The sequence below is a fragment of the Gallinula chloropus genome (genome assembly GCF_964237585.1).
Source record: "Gallinula chloropus genome assembly, chromosome: 5".
In the NCBI taxonomy this organism is placed as follows: domain Eukaryota; kingdom Metazoa; phylum Chordata; class Aves; order Gruiformes; family Rallidae; genus Gallinula; species Gallinula chloropus.
Genome location: NC_140090.1, coordinates 67968189 through 67995079, shown reverse-complemented (window position 1 = coordinate 67995079; position 26891 = coordinate 67968189). Strand labels below are relative to the sequence as shown.

The 26891-nt window shown below is 47.5% G+C and overlaps 1 protein-coding gene across 2 annotated transcripts in view; it reads right to left on the bottom strand.

Annotated features, from left to right (window-relative positions):
* Nucleotides 1-327: 327 nt before the first annotated feature.
* Nucleotides 328-26891, bottom strand: part of SUFU (SUFU negative regulator of hedgehog signaling) — a gene marked incomplete at its 5' end in the record, with an annotated part of 89528 nt that continues 62964 nt past the window's right edge. For both annotated transcript variants that reach the window (XM_084264507.1, XM_084264508.1), the window contains 4 exons: nucleotides 328-775; nucleotides 3937-4005; nucleotides 17046-17184; nucleotides 18615-18749. In XM_084264507.1, coding sequence (XP_084120633.1) covers nucleotides 686-775; nucleotides 3937-4005; nucleotides 17046-17184; nucleotides 18615-18749 — 433 coding nt within the window. In that variant the 3' untranslated portion in view covers nucleotides 328-685. The remainder of the gene's footprint in view (nucleotides 776-3936; nucleotides 4006-17045; nucleotides 17185-18614; nucleotides 18750-26891) is intronic.

Genomic DNA, 26891 nt, shown 5'->3' with positions numbered 1-26891 from the left:
CCAGAATAAAGTTGCCTCTGTTCGCAGTGATACCATAGCTAATAGCACCAAGACCAACACTTAAAACATGCCTAATTTGAGGGCAGGGAGGATCTGGGTTTGTTTTTCTTGACTGAACTAGAAAGTTCATCTTTAAATCTGTTCAGCTTCAAGCATGTGAGCTTTTGGCCTCCTTTAAACAGGGGAAATACCATTCTGTTTCTGAAAAGAAAAAAAAAATAGCACATGGAAGAACAGTTCTGCAGTCAGTAAAAGTTTGGCTAACAAAAGGACTCCAGAGTCACGTAAAGAACATTTAATCCATGGATTATAGGCTCGCACCTGGCAGAAATGCATGTGTAAATACAGGCGTGCAGAGTGTCTACACCCTGGACTAAGGCAGAGGGGAGTTCTGTAGCTAGGAGAGAGAAAGGAGTCTTACTACTAATTTTCATAGTTAAATATTTCTCACTCGCACTCACACATACGCAGGCTGTTCCCAGAGAGCTCAGCCTTGGGAAGGAGAAAGGAAAGGGCTCAGTTCGGTCTGGGCTGGTGCTGAGTAGCTCCTCTTCTGTTTGCAGTGGTTGTGCAGCAAACTCTTTTATTTGCAGGCAGAGTTTTTACTGCATTAATTATCCTGTGAGTCACTGGGTAATGGACAGTAACTTGGCTCTCCCAGTTGTTAGAAGGGTGTAATTCAGCTCTAATGCAGCGGGTTGTCGAACACGGCATCTGGCAAGATGGAAACTTTCAGTTTCTTTTCAGGCCAGCTGTACTCCTTTGGAAGTTTAAACTGTAAGACAGTAAAGAGAACCAGTTAATGTATATCACTGCAACCAAACCTACAGAAAAAAAACCCCAACAAAGTCACTGCAAAGGCAGGCAGTCCTATGTTATTATTATTTTTTAAAACAAGAGGTCACTAAGAAAACATTTCCCCATCAGTATGTTTTGGACAGCAGCGGACATTAGATAATTTGGCCTGCGCCTCAGCTGCCAAAGTAAAGTTCTGAGATTTCAGCCCAAGCACCCTTTCTTTCATCAGGCAGATTCCGGAGGGTTTCTGCCCCCATCGCCATTTCCCCTGGCCTCCCTCTCTGAAAATTCGCTGCACAAGGTTCTCCTGCTGCACCTGACCACGTCCCTTTCCTTTCACCTACCCCAGCCCCTAGAGCCCTCTGTTTGCTTTAAAGGGAGACTTAAGGCAGCTGCTACGGGGTGGGGTGCACGTGGGGTGCACGGCTCTGCCGGGTGACGGGCCTGCAAACGGTACCACCTCCGGGAGAGCAAATCCTGCCGCCCCGGCTGGGGGGACCCAGCGTGCTCCAAGGGCACTGGTGCTCCAGCCCTGCCCAGGGCTGGTACACAGGCTTTGCAGGGCGCCTGTACAGTGCCTGGTACTCACACAGGCACTCAGCTGCTTGGGCTGTTTTGCAAACACTGACTGAAGCAGAGGGAATGTAGATTTTTTCGCCCTGGTCTGGTTTACACAGCACTGCCTTTGGCCAATGTTTCCCAAACAAGGCCAGCGCACTGGTCCTGTCCTGATGGCGCTGCAGGGCACCCCACCTCAGGCTGGGAAGTCACCTCAACATCCCTAAGCCCAGCCATGACTGTGTGAGGACAGGGGTCCAAGGTCCACCAACCCTTCTCACAGGCACCTTTGCCCAGGGCCCAGGCATTCATACACACCTCTCAGAATCAGCTCTGGGGGGGTGGGTGGGATTTCTTAGGCTACAGATCTGCCCTGAAGCTGGATGGCAACCAGTTCTGGACAAACACTTCATGCAATCCCAGTGTCCAGCCTGAGGGTCTAAAACACGTGGGGGACATCTATGGAAGCCATTTTCCAGGATGATTTTGTTTTAAGAACACCCACAGTGTAGCACCGCATAACACTGCGGTGGTCCCTGACACCCTGATGGACTCCCAGGGAGGGAAATCTTGCTGGGATCCCAGAAACCAGCAACAATCTGTCCTGGAGGCATCTAATTCAGAAGAGTTACAGATACAGTGGTCCCCTCCTAGCAGAGCCCTCAGACCAAGGGCAGGAGCACCATAAACTTCCCAGGGTCTATATAGAGACTTGGAGGACAGTGACCTGAGAATCATCCATCTTTACTCAAGCACATGTCTGTCTGCTCATAAGCGCCCGTTTCTGAAGGACATTAACACAGGCTCAGTGGCAGGTTCCTGCTAAAGGAGATCCCCTCCAGCTGCCTGCTCCATGGCAAGGGTGGCTCTAACATGAATTTGCTCCTGACCTTACTACATTTGCAGCTGTGTACGAGGGTGACCTGCAGTTGGTACTCATTGACTTTAGTATGCTGGGCTGGTGGTTCAGGCTCTCACCCATGATCTGGGGGCATGGTAGGAAGATCCTTCAGGATAGTGGCTACCATAAAGTCCACTCTTTCTCTTCTAGGAAACATAAATGGCCCAAGTCCAATTTAGGGTTGTTTTTTTTTTAAACTCAAGTCCCATGTGCAGCTTGCATCACATGAGTTCAGTGCCCAGGGTATGTGAAAAACACACTACAGATACTCAAATCATTTAACTTAATTTCACTTAACAGAGGTAGCTCTTTATGCAGCAAAGGAAAGACTCTCCTTGCAGGGCTTCATTCAACCCCATGAGTATCATGAGCAACAGCCAGGACTGCTGAGGAACGCCTTCAGTTGGCCCAAAACGGGATCCTGCAAGTTACAAATCCTCAAAGGAATCTAGATGCTGTAAGATCACGTTTCAACTCAAGCATTTTCCTCTCTATAAACAGGAGTGGTTCCAAAGCAATCCTCTTGGAGAAGTCATCCTTTGCATTTGTTTGTTTTTCACTTTTTAAGTTAGCAAAGTCACAGTTACTCGGAAACGAGTGCCCAGTCACTGTGCCAGGAGCTGCCATGCCCATTGCCTCTGCCTCTCAGTGGAGAGCAAAGGAGCAGGAGCCATCCAAGGCCTTAACTAAAGGGCCTTCAAACCAAAGTGCTTCCATGTCACTAGCAAAAATGAGCTTTGGATTAGGTTTAACTGGATAAAAGCTGGCCTGAAAGTCACTGCACAGCCAGCAGTGTGCTCCCCTCACTCACAGAGCAAAGAACACCCTGGCATTAAATCAACTCTGGATTAAACAATTAGAGCCCTGAGATTTTCCTGGGGGAGGGGAGCAGGGTGAGGGATGGGAGGGCTGCTCTACAAGCCAAGGAAAGTTTCTTTAGAGTCTGCAGGGAGCTGTAAAAAATAGGATTAAAAATATTACATGTCATTTCTGCCACTGCTCTTTGAAGTCAAGCAGAATATTTATATGGCATGCATGGGAGACAGGGTGTTAAATGTTCCCCAGGAAGAGATCACATGGCAGGGGGGAAGTTTAGCACTGCGCAGCAAAGCTTTATAAAGCTCCCTCGGCTGCTGCTATAACGCTTCCAGGCTGGTGATGGTCCTCTGCACACCGTGCAGGGGCAGCAGGTGAAGGCCAAGCAGCAGATGTGCAAAATCCCCCTTCTGCTCTCCAAACCCCAAAAAAGGAGTCCCCCTTCAACAGTCTGTTCAGTGGTTAATGTACCTTCTGAAGGTAAATTAACAGCCCTTCTGAAGGTGGGGAAGGTGATGTGCCTGGAGCTGCTGTTGATGAAAATATGTACAGTATGGAGGGAACTTCATCACCTGGCCCAGGGGCTGCACTGCCTTGATTTGGGGTGCTCAGATACCACACTGGGAAAGATGCTGGTGGAAAGGAAATGCAGAATCTCCCTTAATACCTATCCCTGCCCTGTATTTCTTGTAATCCCTTCTTTTAGTGCCTTAGTTCACAGCAGATGTGAAGGTTTAGCAAGGCCTCAAGTCTATGGGGCAGGGCTGCAGCCTGCGAGCCGAGGGGAGGATCAAAGACAAGCTGCAGGATGGGCTGAGCTCTTGGGACAGCACATGGGAGATATGGGAATGACGCAGCCTTACTTCCTCTGGAGAATTCAGATCTTCTAAATCTTCCAGCATTCTCTCTACAAACTCTTCAGTCAATAGGATCTGCAAAGGAAGTACAGTTGGTTTTAGCCAATTGCCAAGAAACAGAACGACTTCTGCAGAGAGCAGACTGTACCAGCTCATGCCTTCCCCCACGTCCTTCTTTCCCACAAGACAAAGGTTTGAGGGCAAGGAGCTCCTAACTTTGTCTCCCACCCCAACCACTGCAAAAAATGTTAAAATTATACAGCAATCTTTTTTGACCCTCAATTATCTTCTTCAGTCTAAAATTAGAGGCTCGGCTTTAGACAGACAGAGTGGGGAAGGAGGAAAAGGGGTCAAGATAACAACAGTGGGAGACAGAGCCGCTTTCATCTGATCCATTGAAGTTAAGCTCACAGTTTAATCAGGAAACAGCAGCACAGAGAGAGCCTGAGACCTGTACAGAGCCAGTGCTTGGGGCACTGGGAGGGCTCTGACCCAAATGCAGCACATCGTTCAGATGAACCAGATGCTGGGTCCAGGAGGTGCTCCCAGAGGTGTCTGCACTAGGCACCTCCATGCTGTATCTCACGTGCCCATCCCACGTGCTGGGAAAGCTTTTGGCTCATCTCAAGATCAGGCTTGCATGCACAAAATGGCGCAGGAAAGCAGCTGCCAACGGGACAAAAACCTCCACTGAGGACCAGCACCGTGGCTCCACAGACCCCCCCAGGTCATACAAACCAGAGACACTGAGGAGAAACCAGCCCTGGGAATTCAAAGGGAGGAACTCCCACCCTCTTTGAAAAGCACGTGGTAGCCAAAAGCAAACACGTCCTGCCTCTCTCCACAACAGCCGTAACGGCCAGAGCTCCAGGCAGGCCAGCTGGCTTGGCAGAGGAGCAGAGACAGCAGTGCGGGACCAGGCAAACATCCCCACGCAGTGAGGGGGCGTTGGAGCAGCATTCCTAGGAGTTAGGTTGCAGCAGTATCCAGTGGATTATTCCCATGTCAGCCCACAGGTTTGTTTCTTTCCCCCTGCTTCTCCTTTCCTTCCTTGGCTCCACCCTTTACTCTCTCCTCAGCATTGCTTTGCATCCTGAAACAGCCGCCATTCCCCAGGCCTCCTTTCTCACCCTCCCCTTTCCCTGCTTCTCCTCAGCAGTGAGCTCTGTGCTTCCACCCAGAGAAGGGACTGCTCCAGCACCAAAGGCTGACAAAGGTTAAGTGCCCAGCCCTGCTTTCTCAGCTGTCACCTACAGTTCATGTCTGGAAGAGGGGCAGCCAGGCTGTCCCATCTCCGTGCTGGAAGCCACCTCCCATGGCACTTGGTGCCAGTAATGTCAGTGGGGAGTGAGTGGCCACCAGGATGATGGAATCAAGCTAAAGCCTCTGGGCTCTGTTTTGGTAACACACAGCCATGGCTATTGGACAGGGGAGAAAGGGAGGACTTTGGTTTCCCTTTCTTCCTTTGGTTGGCAAGAGATCTGAAAACACCAGATCCAGATCTGAGAGCTACCTGCAGTTCTCTTCCCATCAGCCCTGCCACCCTGCTGCCACGGCACACACATTTCCCAGGGGACAAGGGAACTGTAACCTCCCCTGTCCACCACATTCCCCTCTTCACTTAGCTTCAACCTGCAGCAGGCAGGCCAGGGTTTATGACAAAGCTGCTCAGCATGGATGCAGGCACCTCCATCAAGCCTTTCCAAACATACCTTGAGCCTGAAAAAACCCCCCTCCTTCAGCTAGGAGCCAGGAGCTTGCTGCTTTGGACAAGGCTCTGCAACCTGGCACCAATCTGCAGACTGGCAAGCTGAGAAACATTGCTCTGAAACACGCAATACCACCGCAAACTACTGCAGTCTCCTTGCAGGAGCCTGTAACTATTCTGCCTGTTGAACTGGAGGCACTCGTTTGTTGACTGTCAGCAGGAGGAGGAAGCTGTCTGTCCATGTCGGAGGCAGAAGGGCAACCCGATCGCTCAGCTCAGGAGGAAGAGCTGGGTGGGGAGCTGGGACTCTGCACGGAGCAGATCAGTTTCTGCGGAGGTGCAGCCTGCAATGGGGTGAGGGAATGAAAACAATTTGGCAGACATCAAAATCCACAGAGCAGCCGGAAAAAGGAGGAGGAATTGGTATTCACAGCAATCAGGCAAGGAGGAAATGAATATTCAGCCATCCACGGATGAGCAAAAATGCCAGAGGTTGGGATGGGTGAGAGAGCAGGAATGAGGAGCCGCAGCTTTGGCAGGGGGACTAGAAGACAAGAGCAGCAGGAAGACTCCTGGGCGCTCCCAAGGTGCCAGAGGCAGGAGAGAAATGGGAACCACGTGTGTGAGCCAGCCAGCTGCTCTGTGGATGGAGGAAAACAAGACAGGGAGTGCAGGGGTAAACAGCAAAGGGTGGAGGGAGTGGAGGGGACAGGTCAGGTCCCAGCTGCACCAGACTCCCAAGAGAAGGGACAGAGCTGCACGGAGCATGGCAGTAAGCACTGCCCTGGGGTGCAATCCCCTGAGACGGCTGAGCCCATCTACAGCTCACTGTCCCCTCTCATGAATTTTCTTAGTCACCCAAACAAATTCCCCCGGTTTAGTGAGCTGAACTGGCTCCCTGAAGGGTCTGACAAGTGGAGTGGCACAGGATTCCACAGCTCAACTGTCTCATGGACCGTGTTTGTGGGATCAAAGCAACAGCAGCCTGCTCTATGCAGCGTGCTGAGAAAAGATCGCAGTGCCATTCTGCAAGCCCTGCACAGACAGTTAACTTTGGTGGAGGGCAGGCGTCACCGGCTGCAATGACAAACTGCTGCAGTGACATTCACACAGTGTGTCACTTGGGGCCTGTCCTTAACAGCCCAAATCAGGAAAAACCCACCCCAAACCCTGCTACCCTGTGCTGCTGGGGAGACCTGCTCTCCTTGCTGGAGAAGAAGGGAGGCTCTGAAGTGCAGGTGTAACCAAACGGACAAGCAGCCGTGTCCCTCGGCACAGGAAACCGGCGCTCTTGAGATCTCCTGAGGATGCAGGGGGAAGGCACGTGTCTGCAGCACACCAGCTGCTGAAGAGGACTTTGAAGCAAGAAGTATTGTCATCCTGGATTCATATCTAGACAAGATTTCTCCTCTTAGAAGTAGCCCAATAAAAATGGCCCAAGAGCTTTAAGACCTGTGCTCATAGATCAAGCTGCCACCCCCACCTGCAATCAGCAAAACCACCTTCATGTTGGTAAGTGAGTCTTTGCTGCTACGGAGAAGGAGGAGAATAAATCCAATCCCATCTCAGCTTCCTTCACTCACAGTATTTCAGGTTTCCAGTTCTTGTAGCATGCCTGCTCCTGCACAGTATGATACCCCATTACATTAACACACACACACGTTATACGTGCATGATATTAAAGGTGACATTCCCAGCAAATAAACATGACAGACTGCCATTGCTCTAGGCACCTAATTTAATTTCCTCTGGGATTTAAACCTTAGAAGCTCAAATTAAACAAATAGGCCCTGTTCACTTTATATTTCAGACCTGAATCTAGAGTTTTCCTCCGATACTGTTAACTGATCTTATCAACAGGACACTGCACGGAGATCAGAATGATAAAGCAGCTTATTCTCTCCCCAAAGGAAAACAGAGCCCTGCTGTTGTGCTCAGCCATGGGAAAAGCTGTTGCAATCCGGAGGGCAAACGAAGCTGTCCCATGCGTACCGAGCACGTCTTTTCTCCCATGACATCTCTTGGACGGTGCTGCGGAAGGAGGTGGGTGAGCTCTCCCGAGGGGCAGCGGGCGTCCCGGGTGTCGCAGCAGCCGGGCGCTCTCAGCGCTGTGTTTTCACAGCTCTGTGCAAACACCCCCGCCGGCCCGGCCTGCCCAAAGCTGGTTACGGGGTGTAGCTCAGCCTTTGTAATGGCTGTTTGCAGTACGGACAGGGAACGGCCTCGCCAGCCAGCTGCGGGTACCTGAAACATCTCCTGCAGTGCTGCATGGTCCTGCTCGCACCAGGATCTCCCTGACCTGATCCAGAGAGGCCCGGACACGTGCTATCCCATTGCTAGCAGATCTAGATTCCACTTTCTGTGTTCTCTGTGGCTGTAAGTCATGCTGCAGATGCCTGGAAGATGACAACTAGCCAAAATGTAAGTCCCTCTTTTCTATCACCAGTACCTACAAGGTCTGGAGTTTGGGTTCTCACCACTGTTCTAACAGCTGTATCTGTCCAGACATGTTACAAAATACCAAGCTAGGCTCTCTTACTCAGGTGGATGTGTTCAGGCTGTGTGCATGATGTCTCCCTCTCGTGGCAGGTCCCACCTGAGCTTGCTGACACCTACTTCTTACCTACTGGGATCACCTATGGGTCAACTGAAGGAGTTTGTATAGAAGCTTTTGTACCCGCAGATGATTGAGAAACCTGTATCGTGACTTGTTATGGCTGTGACTGCATGAGAACAGGAGAGATCTAAAAATGTAGACAAGGTCATGGGGCTCTAGACCATTTCCACTAACTCCCAAAAGCTACTGGTGCTTAGTAAAGACTTTATAGTCAGGGTATAGGTATCACCCCAGAGTTAACACCCCACCTCTCACTACAGTGTTCAACCCTACCATAAGAACTTGAAATTCTCAGCTGAGGAAAGGCTGGCTGGGATCAGAGTTAACACCACGATGGAAGTCTGGCATAGCTGCCAAGTCTCTAGTCAAGGAAGACCCTCAGAAGCTCAGCTAGGAATATAGATGCAGCTCTGCCCAACTTCTGAAAACATGCTTTGTCCAGGGCAAGACAGAAGCAACTGGGGACAATCAAGCAAGGGTGCTTTTACTGATAATACCCAATTTTCTTGCCTACCTAGAAACAAACTAAACAATCCCTAGTGCTTTGTTTGCATTAAACACTGCCACTTGCTTTTCTAGCAGGTTTGTCAAAGAAAGGAAACCATGTTTTATTAGTTCTGGACTTAGTACAGAGCTGACTTCTATGGCTCAGCCAGTAAAGGTGGGGACACACTGCAATAAACCCCTATGTAAACCATACCAACCCTCTATGAAACTGTTCATCCATCCAGGTGCTATGCCTGGAATGGGTGGAGCAGTCAATACCCTAAGCCACATGTCATCTGTTACATCTGCAAATACCCAGCAACTTTTAGGAGCCCTTTGCCCTAAAAAAGTTTCAGCTTAATTGTTGCCCAGAGCACAGCAAAAGTTGAAGTGCATCAGCATTTCCCACTGAAATTAAACATTACCAACAAACCCCGCTGATGAATCATGCTTTGTGACACAAGGGTGCCTCAGCCCATCTCTCTGCTGTCCCCTTGGCTTGGCCTTCTTTGCACTGCTTTGCTTTGGCTGCACGTGGTTCAGGGCAGAGGCCCTGTCACTGCATGGTACTATGTCACGCCCAGCCCTGACACTGTCTGAAGAGGCCACCTGGCTGCCTGAATCCTCCACAGCTCTCATTACAGCCTCCCAGGTACCAGCATTGCATCAAACACCTTTGATGGGAAATTCCACTGTTGCTCTTCAAGGAGATTCACAACCCTCCTTGTAAAGGAAAAACATCCACTCACAGACGCCTCGGGGCCCCTATTGCTTCACACATGATGTTACAATCCCAGAGGAGGAAGTATACGATGACGCTGGAAGATTTTGACCTTGTGGGATCTCTCCATGACATTCCCAATTACAAGGCTGATCCCAGGGACTCAGGCTCCTCGGAGCGCAGCCTGCTGAGATCTGTCAGATCAGACAGAGCTGCTTTTTCAGTGACCACGTAAAGTCTGGCTCAGTTGGAGACCGGGCTGACAAGGGAGCCAAGACAACAGGCAATATTGATTCTTTCAAAGTCAAAATGCAAAGGAAGAACAGGCAGTTCAGGGAAGGCTCCAAATGGGTGGAAGAAAACCTACGCTGAGTTGCCAAAATGTAGTTTGAGTAGTGAGGGAGGGGCATTAGACAGTGAGATACTAAGTCACTCGGCTTAAGAAGGATGGAAGAACTTGACTCATCTAAAACTAGCCTGGACAAAGCACTAGACAACACGCTGCAGGGGAGTTGATAGGAGGAGGATTGTGATGATCTAACGGGACATTTTCACCCTAGTTTAAGTTTTCCTCAGCATCTCATTCAGCAGTGAAGAACACCACAAAAGGATGATGGCAGTAAGGTTTTGAGGAGTATTTGGGGAGGACAACAAACTGGAAAGTGTTACTTTAAATCACCCTAGACCTGCTCAAGAACTTGGGGGAAGCCACTCAGAAGATTCTGAAAAAGGGTTTTTTTGGGGGGGAAATATGCATAAAACAGCTTTGGAGAAGAACAGGTTGCAGTTATTCATGACTTCAACCTGCCTGTGGGTGTTGTCCTTAAAGTCACCATGACCTTAAAGCCATAACACGTCTACCTGAGTTTGGGGACACTAAAAACATCAATCCCTATCTCTTCAGAGAGGACTTGACTCATGGCTGCCACTTACAAGCCAGCATCTCAAGCATCAGAGTAGCTCTTTCAAATGTTGCTTTGAACCTCTGCTGCTGCCATTATGCCAATGCTCATAAATGATTTAACATGTGGTACAGCAGAGAGAAGAACCAGATGTGCTCATTTCCAGGGGAATGTCCTAACTCCACCGGAACAGAGTCATTCTCTTGTGCTCTCTGTCTCTGTGACTAATTCAGTGTTTTATATGATGTGGAACAACTCCAATTGGATGAGCTGAGGAAGAACCAAAATACCCTACAGTTGTGGTGCCCATAAAGCCAAGAAGTAGAAATAGGGGTTCAAATAAAAGAAAAGGAATAAAGCATGAGTTTCTCATATCCAAGGCAAGTGTTTTATCCCTCAAATACTGATTAGAGAAGGCAAAACTTCTAACAACTCCAGCTCAATTCTGCAACACTAGATTTAATTTTTTCTTTTTTGTTTTTATTGAAGAAAACCTTCTATTTCTGGTTTAATTCAACACAAAAGCATTTTTCCCCCAGCTTTTGGTCTCTTTAAGGCTTTTGTTTCAGCAAGAAAAACTGAAAATATTTAAAGATTGGGCTCAGTTTGATCTTCTTTCCCAGATTTTTCACTATGGTTGCCAAACCAAAAGAATGGATCGTCCCCCATGACCCTGCTCACAGTAATCCCCCCCTGCCATGACTGCCAGCATAGATAGCACATGTTGATAGCTCCTGAATGCCGGATGCTTCCCGCAGCCTCCATGTACCTATCCTGCCTACAGGCACATTTAACATTATCTATGAGAAGTCTGACCTTGCTGGCCTAAGCTTCAACTTATTTTTCCAGGCTGGATGCCTTGTTTTTAATTTATTTTTTTTTAAAAGGTTTTTACAGGAAAAAGAATCAAGTTCTCTCAGAGAGGTATTTTGGAAAAAGTGCTTTTTGACAGTGCTGACAAACGTGTATAATCATTTTGTTGCAAAACATGAGAACTACCCCTTAGGAGGAGGGAGAGGAAGATTAGCAAAAAATGCTCTGGAGGTCAAGAGAAAGTCTTTCTCCTGATCGTGCAAATGCTTTGCAGAGTCAGAAGCTTGTGAAAGTCACTGTTTGTCCACAACCCTTCAGAGAAAGGCAGAAAAATGTACTGAAGGGCCCTCTTCACTGAGACGTCCCAGCCCAAGAGCAGAGGTAGCTAGGGAGTAGCTTCCCCTCCGATCATTCCTCTGGGTGGTGAGGGATTGCTATGGCACCAGGCACATGGGGACTAAAGGCAGGGAAACTCTCGAGCACTCTCAGCATTTCTGCTGGAATTAAGGCCATGTGGAGGAGGAGAAGGAATTTGCCAACTTGAATGAAGGGGAGGAGAGGAAAGCAGAGACGGGCCAGGATGAGGGGAAGACGGAGATTCGGAAAAACAGGATGGAGAGCAGATCAGAGGCCAAAGCCAGATGTGATGCAAAGGGCCAGGGAGAGGCCAGGAGAACCCCATTTCCACAGCCTCAGCATCCACACGCTGCCTGCTGGACGCTGCAAATCTACTGGCATGGGAGGTGAGCAAAGAACAGCCGCGTGCCAGAGGATAATACCCCCTCAGCTCACATGGAGACACAGACCTTGCACTCAGAATCGGAGGGTGCCCACTGCAAAGGAACCATAGCCTCCATCTGCCTACCAGGAATTGTTCTGAAACTGAGTAAATTACCTGGGAAAAAAAACCCTCTACACTCAGAGACCAGCAACATTGACTGTACAAAACTTTGGCAACGGCTGCAGAGACTGCCTGTGCCATCCATGCTAATTCAGCCCCAGCGTCCGTCTGCCTCGCGAAACAAATCTGTAACCACAGGATCGCCCGGCGTTTCTCTCCCACAGGACCTCTGCCCCGCTGCTCAGTCCTCAGGACGGTTCTGCTCACTGAATGCAGCATTAGTCATCATTTCTTTTCATTGTCATTCAAGTTGTTTCCCCATTCCCTCCTACTCTCTTCCCCTTTATTTAGTACACTCTATCCGACTACTGCCAGCATGGATTACACTGGAAGTACCTAATCTTACTGTCCTCACCACTCTGTCAGCCTCTGACGTGCTCAGCCTCGAATTTCTGTGAGGCAGGGATGCGCTCCTCTCTGTGCAGCAGAGGGGGAAGGGAGGCTAAAGGAAGGTAAGAGACCTAGTGAAGTTGCAGAGAAAATCTGCAAGAGCAGGGAGCTGAACATGGGTCTTCGGCTCCCAGGCTGACCTCCTACCCCAGAGAAATCCTTTCTCTCTCCTGACCAGCAAGAATGAATTTTAATCTCCTCCTAAAACTGTTTCTGGTGTTCATCTGTGGAGCTGGAATGCCTGGCAAGCACTGAATTGATTTTCATAGGATGACTGGAAGAAGGTTTTCCTGAACAGATACGGGGAAAACCAGTGAAAACTAAATCTGAATGTCCACTTCTCACAAGTGCCCATCTTTAGACTTGCAGGTCCCCACTTTCCAGCCCACTCAGCAGTGTGGGGCACACACGTATCCACAGAGGAATTTCTCCTGACTTCTTGCTGGGAACACAGATCAGACCTTGCATTCCCAGCTGGCCATCCACAACACGAGGAACACAAACTCAGTTGCCACCTGAGAATGTTTCAACTTAAGACTCTGGAACAGCACTGGGAAACAACACAGTAGTAGAGGCAAGAACAGGATCCAATTCTCCAGGGTAGCATTTAACAGGCTTTACCATGAGACTATTGTGATTTTTCTGCAATTACCTGCCTCGTTCACTGCACACCTTCTAATCTGACAAGCGAACAAAGTGGAAGTCCTATAGGCAAGAGTCTACTTTACTCCACACTCCTGATTCATCCCCCAAACACGCTGCATCTCTGTGCCCTGAATGTGGCAGGCGTGCTGTATAAAAAAATAGATGCAATCTTTCAATTAGATACGGTATTGAACTACACAAGTCTAACAGGGGCAAGGTTGAAGTGCAGAGTGTTGTTCAGATAGCTCTTAAATTCTGTGTGCTTGATTTTGCGGTTAACAAGGACTCTTTAACTACAGGTTTATTTCCACTGCGCTGTATTGGCTCGTCTATCTGGGTCTGCAGCAATATCTGATGCATAACATGTACGTTGCACATGATCAAAGACTTGAGTGTCATCTTCTTCACTAGAACAATGACTGCCTAAAGCAGCAGGAGCAGAAATTATCTAAAGGTAGCGTTAAACAAACCTCCTTCTCCCCTCTGGGGAGAGTAAGCAGTCCAGGTGAGCAAGGTAGGAGGGGAGAACAGTCTGCTTTGTGCTAGATGGGCAGAGAGCTCCACATAAAAGCAGAGGAGCTTTGCAGAAGCATGTCCTGACTCCCATCACTGGAGACTTAATGATGGTAATTCCCAAAGGATGATGCATGCTGACAGGCTTTGACACAAACTACCCCAGGATAATATTAATATGTATTAAAGGCTCAGGCAACTTTATTGGGACGGGCTTGATCAGTAACACATTTCAACAGAGCGTCTCTATCATCTGCCGGAACGTAAGCAAGGGAGGGAGGGAGGGAGAACACACGCACAACCTCACCTTGCTTCGGGTAGGTTTGAGAGACAAACAAGGCTGATCTGTGACGAACTGCGTGCTTGGCACAGCTCAGATGTTGGACCAAGAACCTTGGACGCTCCACCAATAATATGCATGTCGTTGTGGGGCTGTTAATGTCAGAGTCTGTCTGCATGATCGGCATCCTTAACCCTTTGACATGGGGCCAGGCACCTCCTGCACAACTCTTCCCCGTGCATCTGGAACGTCTGCCCCTTGGAAAGGAGGGGAGGGGTGCTTAGGCAGCAGTGTGGGGGCTCTGCTGTCACAGCACTGGGGGAAGGGGGAGTGAAAGAAAGAACCGCGGAAGCCTTTGATCATGTGTAATGTTAATGTAAGTGTTACACATCAGAGACTTTGCCACGGTAACTAGCATATAAACAGGACTCTAGTGTTAACAAGAAGGACTTCTTGAATATGTTTGTACATTTCTGAGTCAAAGCAATTTCCCTATTCAACAATACATGACAGTGGAAGAAGTTCAGAAATAAACCAGCCTGACATGCTTAGGCCTTTAATAGAATTTAGCTTCTTAGAACTAATTAAACGTTACTTAAATGAAAAAAACACAAATTCTTAGTACTTGGGAAAGGTGCCAATTTGACAGCGCTACAGAATCAAATAATCTAATCATCCCTAGAGCACGGGCAGCAGTGGGACAGGCTTCCCCTACTAACATGCCTCAAACGTGACCTGGAAAAACTGTTGGTAGAAATGGGGTGTGCAATCTCTGTGGTGGAATGACTCCTTGTCTTTTCTGCTGAGACTGCTCAAACAGCTCCCGCCGAGTACCAGCTGTGGTGGTGATACCGACACCTGTCCGGTAAGAATGGTGCTGGGACCTGCCAAACTCCTGTCATCTGCTAGTCCTCCAGGGCAGGCCAGTGACTCTCAGCTCATTGCTCAGCCCGGGCAGCGGGGGCTGACAGACTGTGCAGCAGCTCCCCAGCCTGTCCCACCTTGGACAAGCTCCGCTCCAGCCCACGGGATGTAAACAGGAGGTACTGTGTTTAGTCTGCAGGTTTGGGCTTTCACTGTACCAAAGCTCAGGCTCAAGGGGCGTCACTCTCTGGCTGCTGCAGAGTCAAGACCAAGATTTTTCAGGCTCTTATTCCTCCTCTCAGGGAAAAAGTCCACAGGAGGGCATGTCTGCCATTTCTCTTCCTCTGTATGGTCCCTCCATTTACTTGTCTTTACAGAAAGCCCCTGCATTGCAGTGATCTGCTTTCAGCCACCAACTCTCCTTGGAGCTCGTCGCTGTGCCTGGGGTCCCAAGCGAGGGAGGAGGAAAATCCTCTCTGGGCCTTGCTGTGAAAGCTTTGCAGGGCTTGCCAACTCAGCCAGCCCAGGCTGCAAGGGACTAAACCAAACATAGCTCGCCCCCTTGGAAATTTTATGCACCACAACTTCTTTTGCTTCTGAAGCAAAGCCACATGAACCTCCCTCCTCCGCTCCCAACACCACAAGGGACTGCTGAGCATGGATCATGACTCCCGTTGCATATTAAGCCAAGAGCTTCAGACACTCCCACATGTATCTCACACAAGAGAGCGCTCCTCCTCTTGTCCCAGGCTGCTTTTAGCCTCCCTTCCTCCCCCACCCAGTTTCTCCTCCTTCATTCTCATCACAGGATGGAGCAGGAGCCAGCAGCAGAGCCAGTCACATTCCATGAGAAGATCCAGTAAGTTGACCTTGTGTAGGAGACAAAAGAGGGAACTTGCTTCTCTCTACCCCTCAAAAGCCAGCAGTTCTACTTCTTTTCTTCCCATCTACTCCAAAAACATTCCATAATTTTCAGCCAGCTTGGAAGCAAACAGGTTCACAAGGGTTAATATTAGTTGCATGTCTGAATAGTGACCTAATCATTGCCATTCTTCACTGTTTAGAAGTTACATGACTATTTTACACATCAATAAATTTCAAGATGTTATGTAAATGCAAACAAACACTCTCCTGTTTGGAGTTAACACAGTCACAAGATCCTATGTATCATGTGTTGGCAAGCACAGGAACCAACAGCAAATGACCCACCCTTAAACCTGACCATTTGCTGTTAATCATTACAGGAGTGTTGCACTTTCCAGTCAGTGCAATCAAAGCGCTCGAGCTCTTTGAAAATCCGTACACACGAGATGATTCTAGCCAAGATCAGCTCCTTTACAAGTTGTACTGATTTCAAGGTATGATGTCCTCCAGACGTATGAATATGGGCAGTGGAATGCCTTGAAAACAAGTCACTGGAAGGTTAACTGCAACACTGCAACGCTGAAACCAACCCCTGCCTTCGAAACAGAATAGGAGGCAGGAATGCTACAGTGGAGGCAGAGATGTACCGCGTGCCTGCAGTCCCTCAGAAGTGGGCTTCTCTGCACAAATACATTCCCCAAAGCTTTTTTAAAATTATTTTCACAATATGGTTACAACCATGAAGAAATTCAACGTTAGAATACCGCTATGCCATCATATCATTAGTGCATCACTGCTCTGCGGGGCTGACCCTCAGCACCAAACAGATGGGGAGTTTCCAAGGAAAATCTGTGATACAGAAAAAATCTGGGTGAAGAAAATGTGTGGATGCTTCAAGCAGCCACGAGCTTTTGTCAAAGAATCAATAGGAAAGAGCTAAAACTGAAAGAAGCCATGCTCTCTGTGCTGCTCTCCTGTTAGGGATGATGTAAAACTGAGATCTTGGCTCTGTAGGATCAGAGTCCCACAGCTTTCTAGCTCTTCCGCCCTGGCTCCATTCTTGTTTAGGTCATTCCACTCTGCCTCCCCAAATTCCTTTCTGGAAGAAATCAAGAGTAAATACAGCCTGTAAACTGTTCGCTGACTCCAGGAAATGGACACTACTGTATTCACAGATGATTTCTGAACTTTCCATCCACTGCTTATCAATCTGAGCTTTATTAACATAAACAGTAACGGTTCACCATTATTTTTTGAGTCCATAACTACTGAAAACACTACACAAGAGCTACGAGAGGTGTTGCACCAGAAAATACAGGTTTGTTACACTTTTAAGCCATGTAAGCCCACAGCAGGATCATTTTTAGGACACAGTGAAGGAGGAGGGGGGAGAAAAAGGAGGTTTTCTCACTTGTAACCAAGGTCCGTGTGCTGCATAGGGGTGCTCTTCTGTAGCGAAGGCTCCTTCTACTCCCGTTGACACGAAGGTGATTGCTGTATCTCCTGTAATACTTTTATACGTAAAGTGCCGTCCGTGTAAGAGCCTCCCCCTGGGGAACAAACACCTGCATGTGAACTGAGGGGCTGTGAGCAGCATTCAACAGAATGGTGAAGATTTCCACTACAGCTTCTGCCATCAGAAACCATTTTGAAGGCAGCAACTATTAATTTTTCAGGAATATACAAATAATTTGCTCCACAAAGCAAGTCACAAGCTTCCTTCTGAGGTGGGGAGCTTGCCCTTACCTCTCTCTCCTTAATCTCAGGGCCCTGTTACAGAACTGGAACACATCTGAATCCCACTGCGAGCTTACCCCCATGATGAGGTGCTGATGTATCTAAGGGCAGCGCACTGTCAGTCTTTCACTAAGATGAAAACTGCAGTAGAGAGCCTAGACTCTGCATCATGTGGGAATGAAAAGATGCATTTCTAAGCAGGCTCATCAGTGGGGCCAAACTTACCTACCATGACAACACCTAGTAACCCACTGCCCTTGTTTTTGACAACTCCAGCATGCATTACTGAAGTTAATGCCTAGAAAATACATATACATAACCACCTATGGTAACACTTTCCTTTTTTTCATTCAGTACTTTCCACAGGGATGATCATGGCTCTGGTATTGAGGCTCAGAGCACGTGACATGCATTCATATCTTCCAACAAGAAAAGGGGAACACTTCAGGTAACATATATGCTACTGGTCAGCTAAGCTGATAGGACAGGCTGCTCACATGTTTGTGATGTCAAATAAACCACGTTTGTGTTAACTATCCCATTGGTGTCTCAAAAGGCACAGGCAAGTGTGCACCTGCTGCTGCTAACTCTGGTACGACAGACATGTAGCTAATTAAGCTCAATCACCTACAATCACTTGTCTCTACCTCACAGTTCATCTTTATGTTAAAGACTGCCACGTTTGCCACAGGTATTTTTAAAAATAGTGCTGACTGAGATGGTGTAAACCTAGAAAAGTCACTTACAGCAGAACACAGAGCCTGAACATCCACAGGGCAATGTGTAGAGCATGCGTGCAAGGTGGTGTTCCTTCAGTCATGTAAGTGACATAATTTCTCTAATTACATGCATAAACTGACTGCAGACAGGTTTTGCACAATCACTTGTATCTTGAGTCCATAAGTCAGAATTAACAACTTAAGGTATTTCTTTGACAGGGAATGTTAAGACATCCCTTCTTTATCACAGAGTTGCTAGCATCAGACCAATAAAAAAACAACCCTATACTAACCCTGTCCTGTTTCAACACTCAAAATACACTGGAGGACATAAAAAGAATGAGAAACAATCTTACCATGATGAACACACATGCAAAGAATCATCTGTTTCTAATGTGTTTTGGCAAAATATCTCAGCTCTGGCCTTTAAAGACCCATTGCATGCATGTTTGTATGGTGAAACAATGCCACAAGGCAAAAGAGGCATGTTAGCACAGGCTGGGGAGGAGGACGTCTTCACTCACCTTAGACAGAGGGGAATGAGTGCTCCGGACTCCTGGTTAAATTTCAGGTGTACACTCTCCAGCTGTCTCGTGCGAATGAGTTCATGAGGAATGATGGCTGCTGAGCTCTCGCTTTCTAAGCTGTCCTTACGGCTTCTGAGAGAAGATACAAGATACAGATATTCAGGATCCCAGTGCTGTGTGTTATTTCTGCTACGTTTCAGAGTGACTCTGTGAGTATGGAAGGACACAGGAGCACACTGTTACGAAGAGTGTCCGTTTTCATCACCCCTACAGAGACACAGCGTCCCTCAAACCAGATGACCTAGGATCTGAATTGGTGTGCAATCCCTTCCCAGCATGCAAGAAACAAAATTTCTGGAAAGAATTAGGGTAAAACTACACTCTCCAGAACCCCAAACCACTATAAAATAACTTGGAAGAATTACCAGGTGTGCCCTCTCCCCTGCTTTTGTTTTATCTTCAGGATTCTTTAGGTAGGTGCCTGCTGGAAAGAGTTTTCCAGTCCCCTGTGCCCTTGCTTGAGTATCTTTCAGTTCTGAGGCATCTCTAAAATTGTGTCCAAATAATTGTTTTGCACAGTTCAACCAAAACATTTAGAGAACGATCTGCTTCCACCAGCATTGAGTGCAACAGCCAAAAGATGGACTCTACATGTAACGAGTAGGACAGCCATAGATTGTTTTCCCTTGTAAGTAAGGCTGCTTTAAGACAACGCAGCTTTCCTTTCTTACTCATTCATTTCTGCTGGACCAGCATATTGTGAAGCTACGACTAAAGGTTATGTTGTTACACGATTAGGAACTTTGCCAGACAGAATCCTCTAGATAATCAAACCAGTATATCTCAAAATACTTGGCCATAAACACTTTATATGTTCAAAGAGCATCAGCACGATCCTTCACTTGATAGTTCCGGACAGAGAATGAAGGACAGGGTGGTTACGACTTTTGTGGATGACATGGACTGATGTGTCTGATATGTGATTTATATTTCTGTCACCTGGTGTTCCACACGAGACTTAATAGAGATAAAACTTTGTTCAGAGAGCTTCTATAGTAGAGAATCACCAGAGGAGGGGGGTGGGGGAAGCAGGAGGCATGCGAGCGATGCCACACTGCAGTGTGGTTCCATTGTGCCAGGCAGACCAAACGCCAAACAAGACTACCAGGCTGTGGCTGTCTGGGACCACTGTGAATACCAGACCAGTTCCTTTCTCCACCCAAGCGGAGCCACCTTTAACGTACATCTGGAAATGATCATAAAGAAACAGCTTGACCCTCATGAGCTGACTTAGATCACGCATCTACTTGATTTTACATTTGGGTGCTGTCCCAAAATTACTTCCATCCACCACACACGTAGCAATACTGTTCAGTGAGGCTTCCAAAGCAGAGCAGCCAGTTGCTTCTACCAGGTCACCTAGTCCCAGGTGAGCCACCCACACAGGCTGCTGAGCTGCCCACTCTGAAATGAGGATACAAGCTAAACTCTGATATCTCACAGTGCTTTCCTGAAAACACTCTACGTGGTCAGGTTGGAGACATGCAAGAAAAATAATCAGAGCAGCTCAGCTCCCTGTAAGAGGAAAACTGTAAAATGGAACACAAAGGCAGTAATGGACCCAGCAAGGACATAGTAGGTCAGGATAGATCTTATGCTCAGGGTGGGCTGATGGACTGACAGTCAGCAGAATGTGAGTCTGGTGGGTTAACCCTGAAGCAAAGACACAACATGCTTTGTAGTCTATAGGTGGCACTTAAAGCTGTGTTTAATCTACTTCAGCAAACATTTTACAGCTCTTTGTAGGTGGGGTCTTCAAAGAGTGGAGTGGGCCAGCATTTTGCAGGCTGATTACCTGAGAAGTGCAGTTACAGTTGATTAATGATCAGTTGACCTTAAACTAAGCTTTGCTTCAACTTCCTTATCAGATCTTATATACACAGTGAGTTGTGGGAAAGTCACCCTGTGGTCTACAGCTTCCAATCATTCATTTATCAATCCCTACCAAAAGGGTCAGCCATTAGCAACGCATGATTTTCAAGGAGGCCATAAGCTTGCACTCCCTAAATGCAGTTCCAGGGTTTACCCACTCCTGGCTCAGGAGGTTTTACAGCAACATTACTGCTACAGACAAGAGACTGTGCCCCTCTCACTGGGCTGCCTAAGCGTGCCAGGCACGTCTCACAACCCAGCCTCCCAAGCGATCGCTGCTGTAGGTTCATGCTTCGGAAGGAGGACAGTTCCCCATACCCCTAGGCTCCAAACCCCCTGAGGTGAGGGGGGGGGTCTTTAGGTTTCCACCATGCTAGCCAGTACAGCTGCGAGCACAATGGGGCCGCAGTCCAGAGGGGAAACAGCCTCCGGTTGTTAATGTAATAATAGGAATGACGACAATATTCTGGAGGCAAGGGGCAATGCTTTAAGTCTTATTAAAACCAGCAAGTGCTGTTTGTCATTACACGCTCAAGAGAAGATGTTGACTAATGTATAACTATCAAACGGAACTGTCATGACTTTAAGGCTGTCAATAATTATGGCTTCACATTAATAAGTAACCAGCCCTTCTGTCAAAAAGGTGGAGGAGTGAAGCAAAATGGTAGTTAATACTTTGAGCGACACGAAGTTATTAATCCTTTCCACAAACCTTTTCCAAAATACCACGGTCTCTGTGTTGCTTGTTTCCCTTTAAGGGAGCTCACACAGAGTCAGCTATTTAAAGTTTAGGCCAAAACTCCACATGCAGAAAGCAAATAACCTTCCATCTAAGCAGTACCTTCCCGAGCCACGAGTTTTGAGCAGTGGAACTTCTGGGCACGTTGTGGACTGTGCGTAACACAAGGCCACAGCACCATCACTTTCAGACTCTGGAACATGTTGCATGACAGAGACTTGGCAGGATTAAAGTTCTCTCTTTGGGAATGGAAATCCTTGTGCTGACTCTCCGAAGGGTGATGGCCCAGATGAAGTGTCGGCAGGACTTCTAGGTTGTTGTTAAGAAAAACTTCATGTTGTAACACACGCTGCCATCCACAGCTTGTAGCTTTCCTCCCCAGAAGAAATTGTAGAAAAAGTTTGCTTTCTAACACTAACATCCCTGGTTTTACGACTGTCAGTTACCCGTAAGCCTTTGCTTCCTCCACCCCATCACCAAATAAATCACCAGCAAACGCCAGTGGAGTTTTATTTGTTATGACTAAGATCTAGCTGGCTATCACGTAAAATGTTGCAAACTTTGTCTATTCCAGATTTAATACTTCATCCAACCCACACAAAAAAATTCATGTTTCTCAGTGTCCAGAAAAAACAAGTCTGCAAAAGCCAGGGCTGCTGCTTTAGGAAAGGCAGTAGATTTAAATGGAAGCAGCATGCCGGAAATGCCCCAGTTTAAGGGCTGCACATCTCATGTTTTGTGAAACTGGAGGGGAGTTGGAGGAGATTAAAGCACATTTCCCTCTGATTGGGAGCTTGTGGGAGGTGTAAACGTGGGCAGTTGTCAGATTAATTCTTTAGATGATTACATTCTTTTTGTTTCTTTAAAGCTGTTTGTAGTTGGGTTTGATGTCTCCTGTTCTGGGCAAGTGTATTGCTGCAGTTACCAAGGTGACTTTAACTGACTTTCAAGTATTTTTTCCAGCTTCAGTCTCTACCAGTAGTCTGCTTCTGGGCAGGGAAGAGAGGGGGGAGATGATGTTTGTTGGTTTTTCAAATTTTTAAATCTCATGAATGCTGATTAACAGCCCATGAACATAACCAAAGCTGTATTTGATTTTGGGTTTTTTTTTGGAGAGGGGTGGTCCAATGGTTGCAAAGGTGTCCAGCATGGCCTGCAGCTTCCCCAGACCTCAGGGAGAAAGGGCCCACGGAGGCCACACATCCCAGCGTGCCGTGCTCCTTGATGTGAGAGGCCACACGCTGGAACCTGTAGCCTCCCGGGGGCCTTCTCTGTGTGTTAAAGATGAGGGTGGCTGCAACCTTCTTAATTTTATGCCAATTAGCAGCAGCCCATGGGGATCCTGGAAGATCGCCAATGCAATCACTGGGTTGCACAAAGTTTGGATGTCCCCTCCTTAAAAGTCATGTTTATAGCAACCTCTTCTCAAGCAACCCCACTGGCAGTTATTTTATGGGATTCACGAATAACCAGGTTGATGGGATTAAGAAAGGTTTATTTATTCTTGCATTTGCGTTTTGCTTTGTGATCAGAGTGCCTGATCTCCTGCATCTGTCACGGAAGGAGGTCTCAGTTCCCATCCAAGCTCTGTCACTGACATGGAACATAACTTCACTGCACTTCCAAGTTACCTTCCCAGGTACTGTTGGAAACTGGCCATGGCAGGGGCTCTTTGCAGAAGTGGGTGCCCACTGCATCACTAACCTTGCAGTTACTGCTCCTTGGTATGAAACCCAGCACCCTGAGTTACTGAATGCAAACCATGACTGCAAACGTACACAACTGGGAAAGAAAGTTGGGGTTTTTTTCCCCCCCTTTCTTCCCTTCCCAAACTTTTAAACCTTCTCACTCCCTAATGAAGATATGGTCAAAGATCACTTAAGTGCTGGCAATCTTCCAAGTGTCTTTCCCACAGCTTTCCCCAGAGGACAAACCGGCAGTTGTGGGAAAGAGCCCCAAGCATCTTGGCACACAAGAGTTATGGGACACGTCACAGAGGCAAGTGCAGAAACAGGGAGGACACGGTTACACAGATCCTGCCATGGTCACACTGAGACAAGGCTAGCTTGGGTGCTCAGACCTGGGTGCTCATCAGCCTGGTTAAACTGGATGGTGAAGATGTTCTGTGTGCATTTCCTGGCACAGAAGGGCTCCAAAGACAATGCCAGTAGCAACAATCCTCTTGCCACTCACATATCCCTTTGGAAAGCTGTATAATAACTACTGTCAGTGCTTGCAGGGGCCAGACTGTTCCAGACCTGCAGCTGAACTGGGACCAAGCGATTTAGGCTGTGCCACTGGCACCCTGCAGACTCACGGGCAAAGTCAAACAACTCTTTTTATGCTTCAGGTTCCCTGTCTGTAAAACTGAGATGTTTTTCCATCTAGGGGTGTTGCAAGGATTAAGTCAATGTTTGCAAAGCACTTTCAGATTCTTAGATGGGGGAAGCTATGTAGAAGTGCAGATTATTAGCATGGTGACCGCTCTGCTCTTCTTCTGACACTGGTTTTCCAGGCATTTGCTTTCCTAGTTCACAGGCTTGTCACCCAGCACTCAGCCTCACGCTGAGACACTCCCTAAAGTGTACTGCCTCCCCCCATTCAGCATTCCTTATTCAAGCAAGACACCACTGAATGGCGTCTCGATGAGAGAGCATGCCTAAATAAGCAGGACTGGATTGGAAATTTACTGCTCAGCGGTTGCAGAATCAGAAAGTCTAGCCAGAACTAGACAGTTTCAGAGAACACTGAAATGCTCCCCTTTATGTAAAAGCTTTCCTCCAAGAACTGAAGACAGGAAACCAGCTACACAGACAACAGTTCCCCTCTGCCCAAGTAAAGCAGCAATCAAAACCCAGCACAACTGGGAGAGGCAAAGTGCAGACTCGCCTCGGAGCAAATCCTGCATCTTACCGTCAGAGCTTCCTCAGAAATGCTGCTCAGATGGAGCTTGTTAATGTGCATTAACCCAAAGCTGCTCGCTGAAAGGAGACACCAGCAGGCCCTACTACCGAAGTCAGAGGGACTACACAGGCAGTGGGCTCCAGGCCTGTAAGTGGTGCCACTGTTACTCACGTGCTCTAAACCATGCAACAGTGTGTATCAGTCTGGGGCTATCCTGAGAGGACTTCTGGAGTGGCACAACTCCTCCCTCTTCCCACAAGGGAAGAGCAACAACCTGAGCAGGTCATGGCCAGGACACTCCTGCCAGCCTCACCTGCCAGAGGGCTGTTCCCCACCCCGTTTGCCAGAAGCCTTCCTTCATTTCCCTGCACAGCTGGATAGTGTTCAGGGCTGGATGGAATTAGCAGACAGGCACAGAGCTACCATATGTTCAGGTTTCCCCAGACTCAACCTGTCTTTCTGCCTGGAAATTGAATGCAGATGGGATTTGAGGTCTCAGGGGCATCTGTTGTGGGTCTCAGGACAAATGACCGCAGTGCACGGGGACCACTGCATATAGAGCTTTATGGGAAATCCCAGACAGAAATTTGGGAATCAGTGGTGTTGAACCACACCACTTCATACTTCTTGAGAAAAGGGAGAGCAATATACAGCACAGAGACATTGGAGAACCCTTGTGTTTTGCCCAAGTAACACAGCCTTGGGGAGACCTTTTTCCACCACTTCTGTCTCGCCTTCAGACACTGGGGATGCACGTGGGCATTACTTGAATCCAGGCACAATGAAATGCAGCAATTCCTGATAATTTTAGCCATGACATGTGCAGCAATGCAGCGTGCTAGCTCTAGGTTTCTACTTCATGTCTCAGCTGTCAGGAGAAGTACAACAGTCCGAGTCAGCCAAGGGGCAGAAAAACATCACTTTCAGCAACACTGTGTGATCAAGGGCACCCTTGAGGGGTGGAAAAGGTCAAGAATTCCCCTATCCCAACACTGGCTCTCATTGCAACTGTGGCATATTAACTCCTATGTCCTCATCTATAAAGTGCAGATAGTACCCGCCTACCTCGCAGGAGGTCATGGAGCTAATTGCCAGCAACAATTAAAGACTTGTCCCCATAACTTATTACATGAAGAAATTAGGTAACAAATGAAGCAGGACTCCACAAGTGTCACTGATCTTTGACATCTGGAGCTTCCAGCCCACAATGAGGTCTTAACAGGAGCAGTGTTTACACTGACATCATTGGTTCCTCATTGGGAAGAGCTTGCTGTACCCAACAAGAGTGTGTCTACACAGTTCAGGAGACGGGGAACTTTGCCATTCCGTCAGTCTGAGCAGCACCTACCAAGCTGATGGGTCCTAAGAAACAAATAATGGGCCACTGTACAGTACATTTGTATTCATCCATGCCTCATTTTTCAAGCAGCAATCAAGAGTATTATGTTACCTATGGTGAAAATGATTAGTCATGTTTCCAAAGATTAATTTACATGTTCTTTTGTTTAATGCGTACGAACTGATTTAATGGCTGCCTGTGAACTAAGCTAACAGTCATTTTGAGAAACAGATGTCCGATGCAGTTTTAAGCATTAAGAATGCTTTTATTCATATCCTTAGGAGAAAAAGGGCTACACAGTCTACAGTAATAACACTAATGAATCAAAGTACTACAGCTGCCCAACAGGGTTTTGACAGAAACCAGCTTTTCCTCAAAGGAACTTTATTTTTTTTTAGGACTCTGGGACAGTGAACAACTGGCAATGTGCATGCTTAACATGTAAGTATGTGCTTTGCTGGGGCCAGAACACTGAATCAAGCCCTATCTGCAACCAAACAATGTGAGGCTTTTGCATAAGCACCGAAAACCGTAAGGACACAAAGACAGGGAAGTCTGCGTGGAATCTGGATCCTCCACATTCTATACAAATAAATATTTGAAAGCTTGAGTGTCTCTGATAGCATTTTGTGACGCTGAATGCAGAGCAGGTTGTCTGCTTTAAACCCTGATAGATTATTGTGTGTGGGTGGTAGGGTTAGGATGAAAGAAAGGGAAGAAAGCTACTAGGAAAGCAGTTGGTGGCCGCAAATCTACGATAAATAAACAGCACATTCCTCTTCCGCACGAAGCCATTAGAGTCTGTGTCAGGCTTTAACATCCTCATGTCAGCTGGGTGCAAATTTGACAGCCTAGGAAAGTAGATTTGGAACAATTTGCTATGCCCCAACAGAGTGTTTCTCTCAAGTACCCAAGGAGCCTCTAATGCACCAGTTACTTACAGGACCCTTGCAACGAACCATGGGTTTGATATTTTATGGTCTGGTGTGTACAGTGCAGGATATGATTACACCAAGCCTGCTTCCCATCAGCCAGCACCTCGTAATCGTTAACATATTTATCCTTGTGGTGCCTGAAGAAGATGACATTGTTATTAGTCCCGTTTTATAGATTCAGAACTGAAGCTCAATAGCTATATGACTTGCCTTTGATTACACAAGATTTACAGTGAAGGACAGAACTGAGTCCCAGCCCTGCCAGGCCCAAGCACGGATGGCACCAGAAGGCCACCTATATGCAGAGCTGTCCTTCATCTCAGGTGTTTACATCTTAGGAAATGACTGTCTGCACTGGGCTTTGTGCCTTTCACGACTCAGCCTTTGCCACTGCAGACACTTGTAGGGAACATGGATGTAGATAT